This window comes from Corylus avellana, chromosome 4 (assembly GCF_965113065.1).
Source record: "Corylus avellana chromosome 4, dhCorAvel1.hap1.2, whole genome shotgun sequence".
Classification (NCBI taxonomy): domain Eukaryota; kingdom Viridiplantae; phylum Streptophyta; class Magnoliopsida; order Fagales; family Betulaceae; genus Corylus; species Corylus avellana.
The window spans coordinates 5,926,438-5,950,608 of NC_142493.1; the positions used below are offsets into that span (position 1 = coordinate 5,926,438).

Genomic DNA, 24,171 nt, shown 5'->3' on the forward strand with positions numbered 1-24,171 from the left:
TCTCCACTCTCCAACATTAACAAATACATAATCTATTGGCCTAAAAATTCAACTTGGAGGTAATTATTCTTCTTAACCCTTTTTTTTTTTTTTTTTTCAGACCAACAATGTTTTGATCACTGTTTTCTTCGTAAATGCTTTTGATATTAATTTAATTTATAACCAATTCAAATTTTATAAATCATTAAATGATTTTAATGATTTTTTATGATAATAAGAACCCAAAAGGTTTTAGAACATTTTGATAGATACTCATTTGAAATTTTTCTGCAGTTTTTACATGAGCTTTCTCTCTTCATTATCTCAAAACATTTATTACTTATAGTTCAAAATTTGGCCTTCAAACCCGAATGTAGAAAAAACAGAAAGTAGAAACAACTTATAGAAAAGAAATTGGGAAATACCTCCACCACTTAATCATAATTTGCATGCTTGACCTTTTACTATATATAGTTAATACTTATTCACATTGCCTCATTTTTGCTTCTTGCTATGACTATTTGACATCTGTTCAAAATCATGTCCTAATTAAATAATTTCAAACAGATTTCCTTAAACTCATAAATGAAAAATTGTTCTTAAGCTCATTATTGCGTGAATGTTATATTAGAATATAACATGGGTAAAAAATAACACGTTATATTAGAATATAAATGAAGCAATATGTCCATTGGTAATACGAAGATTTGGCAGAATTGAGTCATGGAAAATGGCCAAATTAACCATAGTTCTGATTAAAAATCTAATATTAATAACCTGTCATGCCAAAATATTCTATCATCATAAAATAATTTGCAAAATATTTCCTTAGGCTCATTATTTGATATTTGTTGCATCGATAATAGGTAGTGGGGTTTAATGCTCACAAAAAACTCAAATTCAAACTTTTTTTTTCCTGTCATTTATCCACCCACTAATTATTATTATTATTTTTTTCCATCATGTCATTTTAAAAAACAACCCGTGCATTGCACGGGGTACAAGCTAGTTGATATATAAAAGCCGAATTTTGACGTAGAGAGTGCTTAGAATTACGACATGTGTCCTGAACTCACGTTTTAGAGAGTGCCTAGAATCGCGACACGTGGCGTTTTAAATAATGAACAAGTTTTGGGCATTTAAAACCTAGAGGTTTTATTTGTAATGCATTTAATTATTTTAATGAAGAAAACAAAAGGTTTTGAAATTCTCTTTCTTTATATATCAATATTGTGAAACAATTAAAACATAGGAATTTTATTTGTAATATATTTAATTGTCTTAATGAAAAAAACAAAAGGTTCCCAAATTTTCTCTTTCTCTCTCTATTTTTCTTTTTATATTCTCTAACTTTCTGATTTCGTTTGTGTCCCTTATATTGTTTTCAAATTTATATATTATTTTTATTCAAATTGATTATTTCTCTTTTGTAAATTTTATATTAAAACATAGGGGTTTTATTTGTAATATATATATATATATATATATATATATATATATATATATATATATATATATATAAGCCCTGTTTTGACGTAGAAAGTGCTTAGAATTACGACACGTGTCCTGAACCCATATTTTAGAGAGTGCATAGAACTGCGACATGTGACGTTTTAAAGAATGAACAAGTTTTGGGCATTTAAAATAAAACCTAGAGGTTTTATTTGTAATGCATTTAATTATTTTAATGAAGAAAACAAAAGGTTCCGAAATTCTCTTTCTTTATATATCAATATTGTGAGACAATTAAAATGTAGGAATTTTATTTGTAATATATTCAATTATCTTAATGAAGAAAACAAAAAGTTCCCAAATTTTCTCTCTCTGTCTCTCTCTCTCTCTATTTTTCTTCTTATCTTCTCTTACTTTCTGTTTTTGTTTGTGTCCCCTATGTTTTTTTTTTCAAATTTATATATTATTTTTATTCAAATTGATTATTTCTCTTTTGTAAATTTTATATTAAAGTGTAAGGCTTTTATTTGTAATATATTTAATTTTCTTAATGAAGAAAACAAAGGTTCCCAACTTTTGTCTTTTTGTCTCTATTTGTCTTTATGTCTTCTCTTGCTTTCTGTTTATATCCTACAATTAAAACCTAGGGGTTTTATTTAGGTTGCATTTAATTGATGTCTTAGTGAAGAAAACAAAAGGTTCCAAAATTCTCTCTCTCTTTTTATTTTTCTTTTTTCTTCTCTTGCTTTCTATTTATATCTCAATGTTATTTTGTCAATTTTACACTCAATTTAGGAAAAAAAAAAAAAAGAAACAGAGGGAGAGATTTTCCAATTGTTGTTTCTGAATGAAAAAATATACTTAAGTTTTTTTTTTTTTTGGTTAGAATAGTTCTTTTCAATTATATTAGTATATTCATTTTTTTTTTCATTTTTTTAATCTTTATCCTGTATTTATGTTCTTCCATTTTTCGTTTTTGTTCCTTATATATATATATATATATATATATATATATATATATATATATATATATATTCTAATTTATACATTATTTTTCTTCAAATTGATTACTTTTTTTTTTCTTTTTTGTAAATTTTACATTGAATTCAAGAAATGATAGTGAGAGATGGTTCTCTATCGTTATTTTTAATTGAGGATTTTTTAGTTTGCGTTGTTGTTCATTGAGTAATTCATTTTTCTGTTTACGTGCTTAATTAATGGATGACATTGGTTTTCAAGGTTTCATTCGAATCGGGAAAAGTATACTGCAAAAAAGACAATACTTTCATTTATATTAAAATTTCTATTTTTAGTTTTTTATCTTTATTTCATGTGGTTATGTTATTCAATTTTTGTTTTTTCCTTAAATTTTCTACTAAATTATATATTATTTTTCATTCAAATTGATTATTTTTCTTTGGTAAATTTTACATTGAATTCAGGGAAATGATAGTGAGAGAGAGTTTCCTATTATTATTTTTGGTACGAGGTATGACTTTTTTTTCTTTTTTTTTTACGTTGATGTTTATTGAGTATATATATATATATATATATATATATATATATATATATATATATGTTATTTCATTCTTCGATTTTTTTTTCCTTATATTTTGTTCTAATTTATATATATTTTTATTCAAATTGATTATTTTTCTTTTGTAAATTTTACGTTGAATTGAAGGAAATGATAGTGAAAAAGAGGTATGAGGTATGTGGTATAAATTTTTAGATTATGTTGATGTTCATTGAGTAGTTTTTTTTTTTTTTTTTTTTTTTTTTCTTTTTTCTTCAATTTGTCCTAAAAGTAGTTCCTTTTTTTTTACAAGATCACAAGGCACGAGTTTTTTTCTCTCTAGGTCTCTCTGAAACCTAGAGGAGAAGAAAATTTTCTTCCATCACATACTTCTTAGTCTGTGCGTAGCAAGACTAAACTATAATCCATTTTGGCTGATTAGTTGGAGATCTCGGCACTAGGGATGGCTGAAGAGTTGGAGGCTTTATGGGGTTGTTTTTCTTTGATGGAAGAAGAGCAAGATGGGCTAGAGGTGGTAGAAGAGGATGTGGAAGGGATCACGGCAAAAGGTACTCATTGTCTGGTGGGAAAACTTATTTCGGATAGGTTTGTTGGGAAGAGAACAATAAGGGCGAAGTTAATAAGAATCTGGAGGCCGACAGGGTCCTTGGAGTTTAAGGTCCTTGGAGAAAAATTTTTCCTCATGGAATTTGAACATGAATGGGATAAGATCCGAGTTATGGAGGGACGCCCATGGATATTTGAAGGTCAATTATTTTCGGTGGCAGAATATGATGGGACCACGCTGCCAAGTGAGATGAATTTTGATACAGCGGCTTTTTGGGTTAGGATGTACAAACTCCCGCTGTCATGCATGGGAAGAGAGATGGGATTTAAGTTGGGTACAATCATTGGGGTTGTTGAGGATGTTGACACGGATGAAGATGACATTGGTTGGGGGGAATTTTTACGTGTAAAAGTTCAAGTTAACGTCCACAAACCCTTGCCACAAGGAAGGATACTCAAAATGAAGAACAAAACTTTATGGATCCCCTTTCAATATGAAAGGGTACCAAAGTTTTGTTTCCAGTGTGGGATTATTCGCCATGGTGCTCGCGGATGTGTGAATGAGGAACTACGATGGAAACATGGCAAGCCGAAGGAATATGAATACGGGCCATGGTTACGAATGGGTTCTCCTAAAAAGCAAACGGAACCAAGAAGAGGGGGGTACAATGGAGATGATTTTCTCCAAGAGGAGAACGGCTCTTCTGGATTCACACCGGAGATGAGGTCAGCTAGTTTCCGGCCAGCGAAGGGTACCACCATGAACTGTAACGACAAGCAAAAATGGAAAGAGACACAGGGCGGGAATGAAGGGATATCATTAAAGTCTAGAAAATTCACTGGGGATGATTTGGGCGATTTCTCTGGTGGAGCTTCAAAAAATTTAATGCAGAATTTGCTAGCTATGGGAAACGAGAGCGAGCAAGGAAACTCAAGGAGTATGTCCGTTACCTCCCATTATGGTGTTAATGCTGGATACGATGGAGAGATTTGCGGAGGTCAGGAGCGTTTGGGGGCGCAGGTCGATCAATCTGGTGAGAATATTAATATGTATGACGGGAATCCAGGGAAATCGAACCTCCATGCCACGTTCGCCCAAAAGCACGTGGAGGATTCCGGTTTTTTTGCAAAGGAGGCTTTTGGGCCCCAAGTGAACGTGGAGTGTGATTTTCCGTTACGACATGTTGCTGCTGGGCCTGCTGCCACGGCTGGAAGCTCACTTTGTTCATGGAAAAAAAGGGCCCGAGAAAAGAAGGAAGGGGATATTGCAAGACCGGAAATTTTCCTGACTTTGGGGAAGAGACAAGCAGAAAATGATGGGTGTGCTGAAAAGAAGGAAAAAGAAAGAAGAAAAGGGAAGAAGGAGGTGGAGCATGAAAGGAGTTCTGGAAAACTGGTGGCGGAGGATGTTGTACAGCCCCGCCAAGAGCCATGAGTATCCTCAGTTGGAACTACCAGGGGCTTGGGAACCTCCGGACAGTTCGAGACCTTTGCCACTTGGTAAAGGAAAAGAAACCCAGTTTGGTTTTCCTTGTGGAAACCAAACTAACCGCTACTCGGGTGGAATGTGTGAAGTATAAATTGGGCTTTGACTATGTATTTGTAGTTGATTGTGTTGGAAAGAGTGGTGGATTAGCTCTTTTTTGGAATAATGTTGGAATGGTGGAAATACAAAATTACAGTCGACGTCATATTAACGCAAAAATAAAGGGGGTCGATGGGACACAAGATTGGACTCTTACCAGATTTTATGGGCACCCTGAAGCGTCAAAACGAAAAGAATCATGGGATCTCCTCAGGCACCTTCAGTCATTGTCTTGTCATGCATGGATGTGTGTTAAGGACTTTAACAAAATTTTGGAAGATTCGGAGAAGTCTGGTGCTAATAAACGGCCTCGGTGGCAGATGCGGGATTTTCAACAAACCATGGACCGGTGCCAACTCCATGACTTGGGTTTTGTGGGTCCAAAATTTACCTGGTGTAATAAGAGGGAGGATGGACAATGTATTTTGGAGAGACTGGATAGAGCCATTGCTAATCATGCTTGGATATCTTTTTTTCAAAATTATGGTGTAGAGGTAATGGCTAATAGAACTTCGGATCATGCTCCATTTTTTATACAATTTCATAAAACAACACATGATAAAAGAAGAGGGAAGAAACGTTTTTTCTATGCTGCTGGGTGGGGGAAACAAAACAGCCATAATACTATTGTTAAATCGGTGTGGAAGGATAGAAATTATGTCTCCAACCCGTGGCAATCATCATCGGCTAAGGTGGAAAGGTGCAAAAAGGTGATTCAAAAATGGCAAATCAAGGAGAAGAGGCAGGCCGAACAACAGATTAAGGAGAAAACGGAGCAATTGAAGGTTTTGCAGATGGTGGAGACTCAACCGGAGGGGGAAAAAATTACTATGGTGCAGCAAGAGGTGAATGATCTTATTGAAAAGGAGGAAATGTATTGGAGACAGCGGGCTAAGGAACATTGGCTACAATATGGAGATAAAAATACGAAGTTTTTTCATGCAAGTGTCAATCAAAGGCGTCGGGTGAACAAGATTACTCGTATTGAAAATGAAGAGGGGCATGTATGCTCATCAAATGAAGATATTACAAGTGCTTTTACGAGTTATTTTCAAAATATATTTTCTTCATCCAGTCCGAGGGGCGTATGGGAGTGCTTAGCTGGTATGGAAAGGAGAGTCACTCAGACCATGAATGAGAAGCTGGAGAAGGAGATCACAGCGGAGGAAATTTGCGGCGCTATTACACAGATGGGTGGCCAAAAAGCTCTGGGGCTGGACGGTTTGCCTGCTTGTTTTTACCATGATAATTGGGCTATCATTGGGGAGGAGGTATGTAATGTTGTTAAGAATTTTTTCAATTCGGGTAATATTAGTGATGATGTTAATTTTACCCATATTGCATTGATTCCCAAGAAAAATAATCCCTCAAAGGTCTCTGATTTTAGACCTATTAGTCTTTGTAACGTGTTATATAAAATTATTGCAAAGACAATGGCAAATAGATTGAAGGTGATTCTCCATAAGATTATCTCCCCCAACCAAAGCGCGTTTATTCTGGGAAGACTCATTTCGGATAATGTGCTAGTGGCGTATGAAACCATGCATTCCAGGATGTGGGGGAAAGTTGGATATATGGCACTGAAATTAGACATGAGCAAGGCTTACGATCGGCTGGAATGGTGCTTCTTGAAGGGGGTCATGCAGAAAATGGGGTTTGGTGAGAAGTGGATTGGGCTTGTTATGAGGTGCATTTCAACGGTGAGGTATTCAATCATCATTAATGGGACTCCGGAAGGTCTGATTCAGCCCACACGGGGTATACGACAAGGAGACCCCCTTTCTCCATACCTGTTTATCTTATGTGTTGAGGCCTTAAGCTCCCAACTTATTCATGCCGAATAAACCGGGAGCCTCCGAGGCGTCCCGACATCACCTAGAGGTCCCCGTTTAAATCACTTGTTTTTTGCGGACGACAGTTTGATATTTTGTAAAGCCACGACACAGGATTGGCAACGTTTAACAAATATTTTGGAATGCTATGAAAAAGCGTTGGGCCAGAGGTTGAATAGAGATAAAACGTCGATCTTTCTCAGCCGCAATACTCGACGGGATGTTCAAGAGCTTATCATTCGTTTGTCAGGGGTGCCAGTCTCACAGCGGTATGACAAATATTTGGGGCTTCCAGCTCTCGTGAGGAAGTCTCGAATTAGAGAATTCCAGAATCTTTTCAAAAGAGTAAGGAAAAGGTGACGGATTGGAAGGTGAAATTACTCTCGCAAGCCGGAAAAGAGACATTACTAAAAGCCGTGGTCCAAGCTATTCCCACGTATAGTATGGGTATTTTTTTGCTCCCAAAAGCCCTATGTAGAGAGATAAATGGCATCATGCAAAAATTCTGGTGGGGGAATAAGGAGAATGAAAAGAAAATACATTGGATGAGTTGGGAAAAGATGGGGCGAGCAAAGTCTCAAGGGGGATTGGGATTCCGAGATCTTCATGCATTCAATAAGGCAATCCTTGCAAAACAATTATGGAGGTTATTAAATCAGCCGGACAGTTTGGCGTCTAAGATTCTAAAGGCCAAATATTATCCAAGAAGGTCTTTACAAGAGGCAAAAGTAGGGAGTAGACCGTCTCTGGCTTGGAGGAGCATTCTTGCGGCGAAGGATTTGTTTTTTGCAGGGTTGATTTGGCGCATTGGGAATGGAAAGTCGGTGTCAATTTGGGGGGATAAATGGATCCCCAAACCCTCCTCTTACTCTATATAGTCTCCCTGCTGAATCCTACCAAAAGATGCAAAGGTTAATGCGTTGATGGACCCAACTTCCTTAAGTTGGAATATTCCTCTTATTAAGGAGATTTTTTGGGAGGAAGAAGCAGATGAGATAAACATGCTACCATTGAGCAGATACAACAAGCGAGACCGGTTGATATGGAAATATACAAGTTCTGGAGAGTTTTCGATTAGAAGCGCATATCACCTAGAGCTCGAGCGAAATGCAGCTAACAGCGGTGAAGGATCACAACCAATGCAGAAAAACTATCTGGAAGACCATATGGGACTTAAGGGTTCCAAATGCCACAAAGGTCTTTATTTGGAGGGCGTGTAGCAATATTCTCCCCACTAAATTAAATCTTAAACAAAGAGGAATGTTGGAGGATGCATCATGTAGTTTCTGCACTAGAGAAGGTGAAACAATTGCTCATGCTCTATGGCATTGTCCTGCAGCTCAAGATGCCTGGAGCAACAGTACACGTTCCATTCAGAAAAGTGGTTGCACTAAGGAAGGCTTTTTGGAAATTTTTGAATATATATCTCATCGGTGTAACATGGAGGAGTTGGGACTTTTTGCTTGCACTGCACAGGCAATCTGGAAAAGAAGAAATGAAGTCATTCATGGTGGCCACTTCAAGCATCCAGTGAGAATGGCATAGGAAGTTGAGACACAATGGAAAGCATGGGAAAATTCTCTTGAGAAGCAGGTGGACGTGGACGCTGCAGAACACAGCATCACTGCCCCTCAAATTCGGTGGACTGCACCGACATATGACACGTACAAGGCTAATTGGGATGTGTCGGTGAAAGTTGGTTCAAAGAATTTTGGTGTGGGTATAATTATTAGGGATTATAAGGGGATGGTATGTGCAGCTTCCAATTCAACATTACTTGGATGTCCGGAACCCACAATAGCAAAGGCGATGGGTGCTCTTCATGCGGTGGAATTTTGCTGTGATCTGGGTTTCCAAAATATTATGCTGGAAGGAGATTCCAAAATTGTGGTCCAAGCTATTAAAGGAGGATTAAAATGGTGCAGCTTTGGACAAATTATTGAGGACATCCACACTGTTTTGCCGGGTTTTAGGAGTTGGAGTGTGGAACATGTCCGGCGAGAGGCTAATGAAGCAGCTCATGTTTTGGCAAGGGCAGGAGTCTCCACAGGGGTGGCGAGAGTTTGGATGGAAGAAGTCCTAGATTCTATTCGTGATGTAGTTGTTTTAGAGCAAGCTGCTCTTGTTGGTTAGAGCCCATTCGAGCTCTTGATATTTAGAGTCTCTTGGCTCTAGATGTTTTTTGTAACTTTGCAGATTTTTTGAATAAGATCAGTCTTTTATTCAAAAAAAAAAAAAAAAAGTAGTTCCTTTTATGTTATATATGTGAAGGATAGTCGAAATGAAAAAGAAAAAGAAAAAGAAAAAGAAAAAGAAAAAAGCTTTATTTGATAATACTTTTTTCTCTACCTTTGAATTTCATTGGAACTAGGAAAAATATAGAGAAAGAGATATTTATTTCATGGTGTTTTATTTTTCCTTTTTTCCTTATTTTCTGTTTTATGTTTGTGTCCCTTATATTTTTTTTTTCAAATTTATATATTATTTTTATTCAAATTGATTACTTCTCTTTTGTAAAGTTTATAATTAAAACTCAGAGGTTTTATTTGTAATATATTTAATTATCTTAATGAAAAAAACAAAAGCTTCCTAAATTTTGTCTTTTTGTCTCTTTTTGTCTGTATGCCTTCTCTATCTTTCTTTATATCCTACAATTAAAACCTAGGGGCTTTATTTAGGACACATTTAATTAATGTCTTAGCGAAGAAAACAAAAGGTTCCAAAATTCTCTCTTTCTCTTTCTTTTTATTTTTCTTTTTTCTTCTCTTACTTTCTATTTATATCTCAATGTTATTCTGTAAATTTTACACTCAATTTAGGAAAAAAAAAAAAGATAAAAAGAGAGAGTTTCCAATTGTTGTTTCTGAATGAAAAAATATACTTAAGTTCTTTTCTTTTTTCTTTTTTCTTTTTTTTTTTTTTGTTTTTATTTTTTCTTTATTATTATTATTTTGCTAGAATAGTTCTTTTCACATTGTTTTCCTTTTTTTTTTTAATCTTTATCCTGTATTTATGTTCTTCCATTTTTCGTTTTTGTTCCTTATATATATATATATATATATATATATATATATACATTATTTTTTCTTCAAATTGATTACTTTTTTTTTTTTTTCTTTTTTTGTAAATTTTACATTGAATTCAAGAAATGATAGTGAGAGATAGTTCTCTATGTTATTTTTAGTTGAGGATTTTTTTAGTTTGCATTGTTGTTCATTGAGTAATTCATTTTTCTATTTACATGCTTAATTAACGAATGACATTGGTTTTCAAAGTTTCATTGGAATCAGGAAACGTATACAGCAGAAAAAGACAATACTTTCAATTATATTAAAAAATTTATTTTTAGTTTTTTATCTTCATTTCATGTGGTTATGTTCTTCCATTTTTGTTTTTCCCTTAAATTTTCTACTAAATTATATATTATTTTTTATTCAAATTGATTATTTTTTTTTGGTAAATTTTACATTGAATTCAGGGAAATGATAGTGAGAGAGTTTCCTATCATTATTTTTGGTACAAGGTATGACTTTTTTTTTTTTTTTTTTTTTTTTTTTTTTTTATGACATTGATGTTTATTGAGTTTTTTTTTTTTTTTTTTTTCCTATGTGTCCTAAAAGTAGTTCCTTTTACGTTATATAGAGTGTTATATTATTTCATTCTTCAATTTTTTTTTTCTTATATTTTGTTCTAATTTATATATATTTTTATTCAAATTGATTATTTTTCTTTTGTAAATTTTACGTTGGATTGAAGGAAATGATAGTGAAAAAGAGGTATGAGGTATGAGGTATGGATTTTTAGATTATGTTGATGTTCATTCAGTTTGTCCTAAAAGTAGTGCATTTTATGTTATATATGTGAAGGATAGTCTAAAAAAAAAAAAAAAAAAAAAAAAAGGACAAACTTTATTTGACAATACGTTTTTTTCCTATACCTCTGAATTTCATTGGATCTATGAGAAATATAGAGAAAGAGATATTTATTTCATATTGTTTTATTTTTCATTTTTTCCTTATTTTATGTTCTAATTTATATATTATTTTTCATTTAAATTTCTTATTTTTCTTTTGTAAATTTAATTGATTTTATTGTTCATTATTATTATTATTATTTGTGTTCCAATATTCCTTCAATGATTATTTACCTCTTTCGTTTATGAAAGAGATAAAACTACTCATATGAGAATAAATATTTTAATATGTTTTATGGGTCTTATGTTTTAAGGGTTTTATGTTTTAATTGATGTCAAAGTTTTATGTGTTTTTTTTTTTTTTTTTTTTTTTGTGTGATTTACTATGTATTTTGTAATGTGCTTAAATTAAAATTAATTAAGGGTCTTATGTTTTAACTCATTCCAGGTTTTCTTCTTGCTGTTTTCTTTTTTCTATACACTTTCTTTCCATTTTAAATTATACACATGGGAATGTTTTAATATGTTTTAATTTGTATGGATTAAAACTAAAATTATATATGGTTCTTATGATAGTATATTTTTATGTGATTTATATATTCATGCAATCTTATGTGTAATTGTGTCACTATGTTCAGTAATATACTATTGTATAACTTTTAGTATTTTTTTTTTATTAAAATAGGCATGATAGATTTTTTTACACAACTTTTTTGACTTCTAATAAAAAATACAATGGAGATGTGTTTTAATTTTTAAAATTAAATTATGATGAATAATTCCGCGCATTGCGCGGGTTCTGAGCTAGCTATTTTAATAATCGACTTTCCCTATTCCATTTCAATATTCATTTTCAATGATTTATTTATTTTTATTTTTAACTATTAAAGGATGCGAGAGAAACAGAAAAGAAAAAATGAGAGAGATAAATTATTATTTTTTTATGTAATTGGTGAGTGAATAGTACTTACTATTAAAAATGAGGGTGTTCGCTCACTTTTTTTTTTTTTTTTTTTCCATCAAATTGGTATGACTGAAAAAGCAACTTTTTCAGCATTTTCACCAAACTATTTCACGAAAATAACTTAAAAATAGTTTCAACAAGGCTGTAAAGAATAATAGAGAGTACGCGATGTTTTCAAAACAAAATGATTTTTTAATTGCCACATTATTCACTTCGATTATTCATTTCCTCCTTACTGAAAAATAGGGACCTGGCTTCCATACGGTAGTAGTCCACATCTCCACATTTCCTCCTTAGAGCATTCCCAGCAGACTTCCTATAAGGGAGTCTGTAAAAAAGGTCCCACAGCAGACTCTCTAAATGAGCCTCAACCATGGGGATCGCTACAGTGGAACCCAAAGTATAGGGTTCCACTATTGCAATCCTTATAATTATTAAAATTATAAAAAAACGTTTATCTCTCTTCTCTCCTCTTACAATTCTCTCTCCTTTCTCCTCTCATCTATATAATATAATTAAAAAAAAAAATATTTTAATGATATAGGAAATGATTAAGAGAAGCTATTGGGGTGTATTTTGACATATAAAAGTAAAAAGTAGTTTGAATCCTTAAATATAAAGAAAATAAAGAAAAAAACTGCTAGGAATGCTCTTACTGAAAAGTAGGCCACTACTGCATAGAAGCCAGGTCCGGTCCCAAAAATAGCAATGAAAAGGATGAGAGAGAGAGCATCTTATCCTCATCTCCTTTTCCTCGTCTTCTGTATCTTCCTTTCTCACTTGGCTCCGTTGAACGGAAAAAATGAAAAAGAATCAGTTGGGTATGGCTACACAATTCAATCTGTGGCCGTCGATCCCTCCGGCAACACGTTGACCGCTCATCTTGGCCTCATCAAGAGCTCCTCCGTTTTCGGGCCCGACATCCAGAATCTCAACTTCATCGCCAGGTATGCTTCTTCATCTCAACTCGATCTCGACGACACCGTATCACTCTCTACATTTCTTACGAAATTCTTCAAAATGGTTTGATGAATTTTGGCCTTTCTCGCTTATTTTCTTTCTTGCCATTGGTGAAGCTCGTCTGCGGCTTTTTGTCTTTTCATACAAAACAAATGCTGGCACGTGTCAAAAAAAATGCTGGCACGTGTTACCGCCATACGTACGAGTATAAAATATATATTTTATCAAATTATATTATAATTCCGTTTTAGACCCATAAAATCTTCGTTTATTATAAAATTTGCCTATTTGTATTTTTTGGGGGTAAAATTTTCCTGATTTTCAAATAATTCTTTTGTATGTTATATAAATAAATTATAATTCAACTTATTTAATTAAAAATGTTTTAAAAATGTTGAATCGCTTACTTTTAACTATTTAATTTTATATTAAATTTATGTCAATTTAGAAAGAATGTAAACAATTTGGAAGACATTATGTTGAGTCTTGTCATGCTAGGAGTATAAATGTCGATCTTATTAAGATATGAGAATAGGAACATAATCTTATTTTTAATTTAATAATATTAAGTTAATTATGTTGGGAGGACATTTTTGTCCTTTCAGTTTTTTAAAAATATTAATTAAAAAAAAAAGAAAGTAAATATAATGTGACCATGGAATTTGCAGTTTTGAAACCAAAGACCGGCTGCGAATCCGAATAACAGACTCGGAGCGGCAACGATGGGAGGTCCCGCAGGAGATCGTCCCCCGCCAAACCGACTCCTCGCACTGCTTCCTTACGGAAGACCAACACCATCATACGACGTCGTCTCGGCGCCCCAAAACCCACTTCTCCCTCTCCCACCCCAGCTCCGACCTCATCTTCACGCTCTACAACACCACCCCATTCGGCTACTCCGTCGCCCGTAAGTCGTCAAACGACGTCGTCTTCGACGCATCCGCCAAGCCCAACGACTTCCTCGTCTTCAAGGACCAGTACATCCAGCTCTCCTCCTCCCTCCCCAAGCAGCGCTCCTCGCTCTACGGCCTGGGCGAGCACACCAAGAGCTCCTTCAAGCTCCAGCCCAATGAGACGCAGCTGCTCACTCTCTGGGCCGCCGACATTGCCAGCTTCAATATCGACCTCAACCTCTACGGGTCCCACCCCTTCTACATGGACGTCCGATCACCGTCCCGTGATGGGAGAGTGGCGGAGGGGACCACCCACGGAGTTCTGCTTCTCAACAGCAATGGCATGGATGTCCTCTACAGCGGTGATAGGATAACGTACAAGGTGATTGGCGGGATTGTTGACCTCTATATTTTTGCTGGGCCGTCGCCGGAGATGGTGACCGAGCAATACACGGAGCTTATTGGTCGGCCTACCCCCATGCCGTACTGGTCCTTCGGTAAATTTTTTTTGTTTTGTTTTATTTAGTTTTTCTTTTTCAGTATTTTTCATAATATGATTTATTATGATTAGAGCCTTTTGAATCACTAAGACCTGTTTGAGATTGCTTACTTTTAGAGCATATTTAGAATTGAGTTTGAGAAATAAAGTTTTTAAGTCAAAAAATGTAGTTTTTGCTAAAAATGTGTTTTTGGCTATTTTTATGATTTTTGGACTTTTAAAAGCACTTACAAAACGGATACTTTTTTTTCTTCAAATAGACTTTTTGAGTATTAAATGCATTTTTAGGCCTCTTAAACACACACCCAAACATGCCCTTAGTACCTAAAAAGCTGTGTTAAATAAAAGCCGGCATATTTAGTTACTTATAAAAATGAAACTTTTGCCAAAAAGCAGTTTTTAACTTAAAAGCTGTATTTTTCAGTAACAATCTCAAACATATCTCAAACATGCTCTAATTTGATCGGAGGCTTGAGTTTTTCATTCATCTCTATGGTATCTGAATCCTTGGCTTGTAAATTGTGGTCCTACCCAAAAATAACCTTGAACATTTAAGTAAATTACCTGCAATAATTGTGACTCTCTGTTTTGTAATTTCCTATATCATTTACATTCTGCGAAAAGCAAATTTTATTATGGTATATAAACTTGAGTCCAGATTAAGACTTTATATGATGATAAATGGTTAAAATAATGCTGACCCAGTTGGTGATTGTTGTCTATATGTGAAGGATTTCATCAGTGTCGATGGGGATACAAAAACGTTTCTGATATTAAAGCTGTGGTTGCTGGCTATGCAAAAGCCCGTATACCTCTTGAAGTTATGTGGACAGATATTGATTACATGGATGCTTATAAGGATTTTACTCTTGATCCCATCAACTTTCCCTTGCAGCAAATGAAAAAGTTTGTTCACTCTCTTCACAAACATGATCAGAAATATGTGCTCATCGTGGATCCTGGTACCTTGTACTAGACTTGTCATTGTTTTCTTGAGCTGAAACCTCTCTCTCTCTCTCCCTCTCTCAATTGATGTAACATTGTATTAGTTTACAGGTATCAGTGTGAATAAGTCATATGGAGCCTACACTAGAGGGCTGCAAGCTGATGTCTTCATAAAACGTGATGGAGTCCCTTACTTGGGTGAAGTTTGGCCTGGCCCTGTCCACTTCCCTGACTTTTTGAATCCAGCCAGTGAAGCATATTGGGGTGATGAGATTAAAATCTTTCGAGATATGCTTCCCGTTGACGGTCTTTGGCTCGACATGAACGAGCTTTCCAGCTTTAAGACTTCTTCTCCCACTCCAAATTCTTCTCTTGATAACCCTCCTTACAAAATTAATGATTATGGAGCTTTGCGGCCCATTATTAATAATACTGTAGCTGCATCATCCTTACACTTTGGTAACATTACAGAGTATAATGCCCATAACCTCTATGGACTCCTAGAAGCCAAAGTCACTAATGCAGCCTTAATCAAGGTGACTGGTAAAAGGCCATTTATACTTTCTAGGTCAACTTTTGTTGGTTCTGGCAAGTACACAGCACACTGGACTGGAGATAACGCTGCCACATGGGATGATTTGGCATACACAATTCCAGCAATTTTGAACTTTGGGCTCTTTGGAATTCCAATGGTTGGGGCAGATATCTGTGGTTTTGCTAGTGATACAACTGAAGAACTCTGTGGGCGCTGGATTCAGGTACAAAAATGATACTCCTTCACAAAAACAAATAAATAGACATTGTATCATTATGTTTGGTTTCTCTAGATGTTGATATGAGTATTTTACATTTCTTTAGTACTTGGAAGTAGTGTATTATGCCTTCTGACTTTGTGGAACCTTTTTTCTCTTCTTTTTTTTACCTATTATCTTTTGATATGAGTGTTTGAGATTTCTTAGCACATGAAAGTAGTCTATGCCTTCTGATTGTGTGAGACCTTTTTTTCCCCAAGTTTATTTCTTTATTTTGTGTTGCTTTGTTTTATTTAGGGGAAACTTCACAAAACTCTCTTGAGCTTCTACATGTTATGAAACTATGCTCTCGAAGTTAAAAAAACTCTTAATTTAGGGTATTGAACTTTCAATTTTTTGCAATATACCAATCTGTTAGGATTTTTCGTTAAATCTTGTTTAATTGCCCAAAATACTCTTTTTTTTTATTTTTTTTATTTTTTTATTTTATATATATATATATATATATATATAGGGAAAATTACAGTTTACCCCCCCAAAGTTGACAGCGTTTTTCAATTCGAACATCAAAGTTTCAATTTTTGCAATCCACCCCCACGAAGTTCCAATTTTTTTTAATTCGACCAATATTATCCCAAAATTCCCATATTACCCTTGATTTTTTTATTTATTATTTTTTATAAAAAAAAAAAAAAAACAAACAAACAAACAAAGTAGCCACCCCGAATTTTTTTTAAAATTTTTTTTTATAAAAATTAAAAATAAATAAAAATTAGGGACAATATGTGAAGTTTTGGATACAATTGGTCAAATTGCAAAAATTTGAAACTTTGTGGGGTGGATTGCAAAAATTGAAACTTTGGTGTTCGAATTGAAAAACACTGTCAACTTTGGGGGGGTAAACTGTAATTTTCCCATATATATATATATATATATATATATATATATAAGAATAAAAAATATTGCAAAGATTTAGGCCTATGTATTTTTACAAATTTCGTTAAATCTTGACCAATACCTGAATCTTTACAATTTTTTATTTTATTTTTTGATAATAAAAAAATAGGAATATTTTGGTAGTTTTGACAAGAATTGACGGAAAATCCTAATGAAATGGGAACATTGCAAAAAATTGAAAGTTCGATACTTTAAATTGAGAGTTTTGAAACTTTGGTAGGACTAATTTCAAAACGAGTGGAAGTTAAGGGGAATTAAGTGAAATTTCCCATTTTATTTATTTGTTGATATTATAGGAATGTTACGCTTCCAAATCTCAATTATAATTGGTGGTTTAATTTCTGTGCGCGAGAGCGCACATGTTTGTTTGTCTTTTTGGTTTTTTGTCATTTGTTTAAAAAAAAATTTCAAAATCTTTACGAAGGCGCTGAGAAACAAAGTGATAATGAAGGAATCCTGAGTGCCTTTCTATACAGAATTAAGAAAAATTGGTGCTTATTTTCTGATAAAACATCTAATATCAGTATTTGATCTAAGTGCAGCTAGGGGCCTTTTATCCCTTTGCAAGAGATCACTCGGCGAAGTCTACTATTCGTCAAGAACTCTATCTATGGGATTCAGTTGCTGCAACAGCTAGGAAGGTGTTGGGGCTTCGCTACCAGCTTCTCCCCTACTTTTACACATTAATGTATGAAGCAAACCAGAGAGGATTCCCCATTGCAAGGCCCCTTTTCTTCTCGTTCCCTCAAGATATCAACACTTATGAAATCAATACACAATTTCTGATTGGTAAAGGCGTAATGGTCTCACCGGTGTTGAAGTCGGGAGCAGTTTCAGTCGATGCATACTTCCCTGCAGGAAACTGGTTTGACCTCTTCGACTACTCGAATTCGTTGAGTGTTAAATCAGGCAAGAATATCCGGCTTGACGCACCGCTTGATCATATAAACGTGCACGTTCGGGAAGGCAATATTTTGGCCTTGCAAGGGGCGGCAATGACAACACGAGCAGCTCGGAAGACTGCGTTTCAACTCTTGGTGGTGGTGAGCAATAGTGGTGATAGTGTTGGAGAAGTTTTCTTGGATGATGGAGAGGAAGTTGAGATGGGAGGAAAGGGAGGGAGGTGGAGCTTAGTGAGATTTTCTGGTGGAAAAGAAGGGGGAAATGTATCAGTTAGTTCAAAGGTTGTGAATGGGGAGTTTGCTTTGAGTCAAAAATGGATCATAAATAAAGTGACTTTCATAGGGTTGGAGAAGGCTAAGAGATTTCAGGAATATGAAGTAGAATTTAGAAAGAGAACAAACTTGAAGGGAAAATCAGTTATAAAGGCAAGCTTGGACAGCTCTGGGCAGTTTGTTACCGTTGAGGTCTCAAAACTGTGGCTACCTATTGGACATGATTTCAAGTTGGAGCTGAAGCTTCCAAGGCAGTGATCAGTGAAGTCTAAAACGCCAGAAATTGTTGTAAGCAATAAATTGCCTACGAGCATTTGAATATTTTATTCCAATAAAAAACTGGCAATATGTATGTTTGTAATCAAGTTCAAATATGAATAACATTAACATGTTCTTAAGCCAAAAGAAAGAAGAAGGAAGGAAAGCTCAGATAAAGTCTTTTTAAGTGTCAAGTGAGCTTTGATCTCCGTAAGAGGTGTTCAATACGAGCTTAATTAGAATAATAATGGAGAGGTGAGAAGTGCTAAGTCACCGGAACAGGATTCTCTTCAGTTCATTTGAATTTGATAAATATCCAGTTGGTTATATTAGACGGGTATTTTTGTCTTACCACTTTTTAAGTCACCTGATCCTCTACTTATTCTTTAAATTTTTATTTTGGTAGATTTGAAACATAATGTTCATTCTAAGAGCATGCTTGAGATTGTGTTTAAAAAATAGAACTTTTAAGTCAAAAAATACTTTTTGTCAAAAGCTTTATTTTTAAACTTTTGCCAAAAATGCATTTATGCTATTTTTAGGCTTTTTGAACCCTTAAAAGCGTTTTAATGTTTTTTTTTACCAAACTAGTATTTATTTATTTTTTATTTTTTTCAAACGAACTTTTTGAGTGTTAAACGCATTTTTAGGCCATTCAAACACACACCCAACAAATACAAAAGCTATCCGTCAAATAAATAACAGAAATGGCTATAAAAATATAGTAATGCCATTTTTATATGGGAAAAATATAAAAAAAGCCCTCCAAACTTTCAGCCATTTGCAATCTAGTCCCCCAAATGTTTAAAAGGTACTAAAGTAGCCCCCAAACTACCAAAATGTATCAAAAATGCCACTTATTTTTTTTTATTCCTATAATACCCCTATTCTTTTAACAAATAAAACAATTTAAAAAAAACCAAACAATTTTTTTTTTTTTTAAAAAAAAAAAAAACAAAATTTTTTTTATTTTTAAAAAAAGGTACGGTTCTTGAGATATTCCAAAAAAAGAAGGTATTAAAGTAGCCCATCAAACTACCAAATTGATTTTACATTAATATGACATGAAGCAATTTGCAATTTATGTCAATTACAGCGACTAATTATTTAGTTATTCCAAAAAACATTTTTTTTTTTAGTATTTATTCACCCCTTGTTTTTTTTTACAATTATTTTATTATTTTATTTGTTAAAAGAATAGGGGTATTATAAGAATATAAAAAATAAGTGGCATTTTTGATACATTTTGATAGTTTGGGAGTTATTTTAGTACCTTTTAAATATTATGGGGTTATATTGCAAACAACTGATGGTTTTGGAGGCTTTTTTTATATTTTGCCCTTTTTATATATATATTGAAAAATAAATGCAAAAGGGGAAACCTAAAATAAAAAAGGTTGGGTAACCACGACTGCAGTCATCCTCTGATTGGTGCTCAAATCTTTTAAATTAAAATTTGAAGTCTTGCAGTCAAATGATCAAAAACAGATATGGTTTTTTTTTTTTTTTGTTCCTTTTGGGCCCTTTAACTTAACAAAAAGAAGCAGCCTAGCCACCCCAACAGGCTTGGGGTTTGCCGCCCAGCCACCCCCAGCAGCTGGGTGGCCACCCTTAAACCACCGATTTTTTTTTTTCCAAAATGATATTGTTTTGGGGGGCATTTTTTAAATTGATTTTTTTTTAAAAAAAAGGACATTTTAGTAACTTAACCATACCAAAACGACGTAGTTTTGAATTTTTCATCCTATTTGACCGTAATGACAAACCGAGTGGCCAACTTGCAACTGTTTGGTAGTTTGGGAGGATTACTTTATCACTTTTTGAATATTAGAGGAGAAATAATTGGTAGTTTGGGAGGGGGGTAAATTTTATTTTTTCCATTATGATACCATGTTAAATTACTATTTATCTCAAAAAGTTAACCGATAAAAACATCTAAATTTAATTATTTAATCGATACTTTAACAACTCATACAACAATCAAAGAAAATGAAGATTAAAAAAAAAAACAAGTAAAAATTGCAAGATTTGGTCCAGTAATGCAGCCACATGCTTAGCAACATATGAGATTCAAAATTTTGAAATCTTATTAGCAATGGATATTTATGATATATTAATTATTTCTCATTAACTAAGTTAATAAGAACTTAACATGCATATTGAAATATAATTAAATTATGTAGGATCAACTTTTCTTGGAAACCTCTCATCTTTGAAACCTCGTATCTCTAAGATATTCGGGTTGCCATGGGAGGAGGGAGACCCTCCTCCCTCCCCCTTCACCTAAACTCCCATCTTCCTCCTCCCTCTCCTGCCCTTTTTAGGCTCCAATTGCCTCTTTGGAGATCTTATTTGTCTATTTTGAGATCTTATCCAATTTTTTTGGGCGATTTATCCTATTTCAATAGCTCCGTTATCTCTTCCTTCGCTTCAGATCATCTGGTCTTCACCTCCTCCAGCCATTCCCAGCACCACATCCGCCTCTTTTTTAGTTTTTGGATTTGAGTTTTTCAATCTAGATATGTATACTTCAGGAAGTTCCACTCCCATATGCGCATTCCACCTTACTCTTGGGCCTCTCTGCTTCCAGATATCACCAGCCACTCCTCCATCTGACCACCTTACTCCTGCAAGTAGATCTTACTGACAGACGTGTGTTCCACACATGGGTAGCTCTCCTCCACATGTGACGCCTCCTTTCCTAGTTTCCTCCCATCTGCCACTTTCCACCTTTGTGGTGGGTTTCTTAAGGTCGTTTTCTGCCTCCCGCCCACACCAATGTTGCTATTGTTTATTTTATTTTTTTGCTTTCTTGTTGTCTATCTCTCCTTCTGTTTCTTTGTTTCTGATGTAGTTGTTACTAAACAGGCATTCAAGTAGGGTTGAAGGTTATTTATGTCTCCCACTTTAGGGGTTAAATAGGGTTGAAGGGTCGCGTGACGGTCATGTCCCTGCCTGTGCTTTGTTTAACCGCCTTTACCGGCGGTCAAAATTTTTGGTGTTCGTGCCAAGAATGCATAAGATTGGGTCATTCATTTAATGCATTCCCCCCCTCCCCTCCCTTATTTTTTTTTTTTTGGTTTACTCTATTTTTGGGCTTATTGTTGAGTTGTCCAAACCTCATTTGTTGTTTTTTTTTTATTTATTTATTTTTTTTTATTGTAATCGTTGTTTTATGTACTTTTTTAAATATAAAAAGCGATATAATAGAATTTGTATTTGTGAAAAACATGTAATTCTTAGAAAGAAATAGGTGGATGTGTTGGATATTTTTGTCAAATATGTAATTAGCTTATTTCAGTGATCAAAACCTTGCAATTGCATCCCACATGTAACTTGGCCACTTTAGGAGCACTTTACAACATTTCCAAGAGAGGGCCGGTAAGAGTGGCCGTTCGGACGTGTTGCAGGATGAAGACTTCCAGTACTAATTCCAAAGAGCTCCATTTGCTAGCCGTTCGAATGGTGAGTCCAAGAAATCTTCCAGTACTAATTCCAGAGAGCTCCATTCGCTGGGCGTTTGCAGGCCCATTTGAGAAAAAGTTCAAAGCCGCTTTTGACCTAGCAAACGTCCCAATTTGAAGATGCTCATTGGAGGAAAAGTTATAGATCTTGGAAAGATATTCCAGAGCCATTGAGTTGGCATCATTTGGAGTTCGGATCAAGAAGTTATGGCCAAAATACCCGAACTGGTTTTGGTTCCCCAAATGACTTTTTTCAGCTTATGACAAGTTTGCCCTTTCTCTTTGTATATAGAGAAAATGATGCTCATTTGGGTAGGTTGGACCTCCAAGCACGGAAATTAGAAGGAAGAGTCTCTAGAGGAGGTTGATTACTCCTCAAGTGGGATTGGGTTGGAAGTCATCATTGCTTTCCCTCTCTTGATGGTTGTGAAGCTTTCTTTCATGCTACACCATTGTTACACCAAGTGGAGTTCCTAAAAAGCTTGGAGCTTTCCACCACTTGGGGTTGCTGATTGGCGTGTTGCCTTTGGCATGTTGCCTTGCTCGTTCATCTACACAAAGTTTACTGCTATGGATGCTTGAAGAAAGAAGTCTACCAAAGGATCGATAAGGAGATGCACTGCTTGAAGATGGTCACAATGGAGACAACTTGAGAAGATTGTTGTTCTTACTAAGTTTAGAGGTCCTCAAGGTTGTGAGTATCGTCTATTCTGTAACTGTGAATCTTCATTTAGTGATTTTTTGGCTGCCCCGGATTGGTTTTTACCTTTGAGGTGCTCAAAGGGTTTTCCACGTCGTAAACAAACTTTGCGTTGTGTTTGTGATGTTGCTTTTAAATTCTGCAGTGCATGTTTTAATTTGGTGATATTGTGCATTGCAATTTATTTTCTTTATATAAGTTGCTTATGAGTTTGATTTGGGGGTAGAACATGATCTTCGTTGTTCTTTCATCTTCTAATACAACTTGTCCCACATTGCTTAAATCCAATTCTCTGCCTCCCTGCTATGCCTATAAATAGAGAGGAGTCTAGGGCTCTCAAATCATTCAATCAAGTTATCTTGATACATAGTTTTTAGAAACTCTCTGAAAATTATATTAGTTCCTTGTGTTAAGTCACGAAGAACAAAAGTTTAAGATTTGAAGAGCCAAGTAAGAGCCCACACTCTCTTGGTTATTATTAGTCGTTGGTGAGAAGATCTAGAGGTCTTTACATCTCTAAAGATCTATTATGTTCTTGAACAAAGAAGAAATTATTCTTCGTGTTCTTGAAGAAAGAAGAAATTGTTTTTCGTGTTCTTGAATAATAAAGAACATGTTCTTATAGAAGCAAAAAGAATTTTTCCTAAAGCCGGGAATGGCCGTTGATATCCAAGTAAGTGTTCTTTGTTCTTGAAATTTAATTTTAAATAGCAATTGTTCTCCACATGTTCTTCGTAAAGGATCTTGGCATGAAAATTTGATTCTTTCCGCTGCGCAAATACTTTAATTTGCAATCCTAATCTCAATACGGTATCCGCAGGATTCCTCCCTACCGTAATCTTGATGTCTGGGTTGCTCTCCATAGGCATCCCGGTAGCCGGCGCCTTTATAGACATTACCCATATGGCTAGCGCCACCTCGCTCGTAGCCTTTGAAGCCTGATCCTCCACGACTGGCGCCTCTATGTAATCCACCCCTTCGATCTAGCCCAACGTCCAATCCAAACACTCCTTCAGCGAAGTCTTCATCGTCACTAAAATCGTCATAGGCCGGTGGTCGGTTTGTGGGAGCAGGTTGTTGGTGAGGAATAGATCTCACTTGGATCCCATCATCATCATGTGCAAGATTGTCTCTGTGTTTACGAATAGGACCCATGTGCATGCGCTCCATCATCTCCTGCATCTGGAGCATCTCGTGTTGCACCGTTTTCTGGAGCTCTTGGAATTCAATTCTCGAAGGAGCCTCTGATCGCTTAACGTATTGCTTGTAGTCGACTCTCGAAAGAACCTCTCTCTCACGAATGACATCATTATAGAAGTTGTTACTGCAGTACAAGTTGGCCATCGAATCTGGATAACGCCGGCTCGGTTACCCCATGAATTTGGCTCTCGAAAAAGCCCCTTCCCTACAAGCGGCGTTGTTGGAGAAGGTCGTCACCGTTGCGCTGATTGGACAGGATAAAGGTAAAGTCTACTCTGATACCAACTGACGTAGCGAAAGACTAAATTAACTAACTAAAGAGCAGTGTCTTTGATTCTGCAAGGAGAAGCGTTTTCGACTTCTACCCAAAGATAAACTCAAACCCCCAGGTTGAGGAAAGAACATAAACTCCATAAAGTTTTGAGAGAAATCTTTTGATTTTATAATAAGTTAACCTATTTATAGAAGAAAAATCCTTGTAATAAAGTAAACCTGCTTCTAGTAGGGAAAGCAAACTTAATTTTAGTAGGAAAAGTAAACATAATCCTAATAGAGAAAGG

At 35.0% G+C, this 24,171-nt stretch overlaps 1 protein-coding gene across 1 annotated transcript; it reads left to right on the top strand.

The window, feature by feature from the left end:
• The first annotated feature begins 12,475 nt into the window (after positions 1-12,475).
• Positions 12,476-18,387, top strand: LOC132179235 (alpha-glucosidase-like). Its single transcript, XM_059591905.2, has 5 exons — positions 12,476-12,755; positions 13,437-14,158; positions 14,892-15,122; positions 15,217-15,863; positions 17,357-18,387. Exons 1-5 carry the CDS (start codon positions 12,517-12,519, stop codon positions 18,245-18,247), a joined length of 2,730 nt encoding a protein of 909 aa, XP_059447888.1. The 5' UTR covers positions 12,476-12,516; the 3' UTR covers positions 18,248-18,387.
• Positions 18,388-24,171: the final 5,784 nt, after the last annotated feature.

Coding starts and splice junctions, on each gene's coding strand:
- LOC132179235 (XM_059591905.2), top strand. CDS start 12,517: ATGAAAAGGATGAGAGAGAGAGCATCTTATCCTCATCTCCTTTTCCTC. Junction 12,756..13,436: donor AATCTCAACTTCATCGCCAG/GTATGCTTCTTC, acceptor TGGAATTTGCAG/TTTTGAAACCAAAGACCGGC. Junction 14,159..14,891: donor CATGCCGTACTGGTCCTTCG/GTAAATTTTTTT, acceptor CTATATGTGAAG/GATTTCATCAGTGTCGATGG.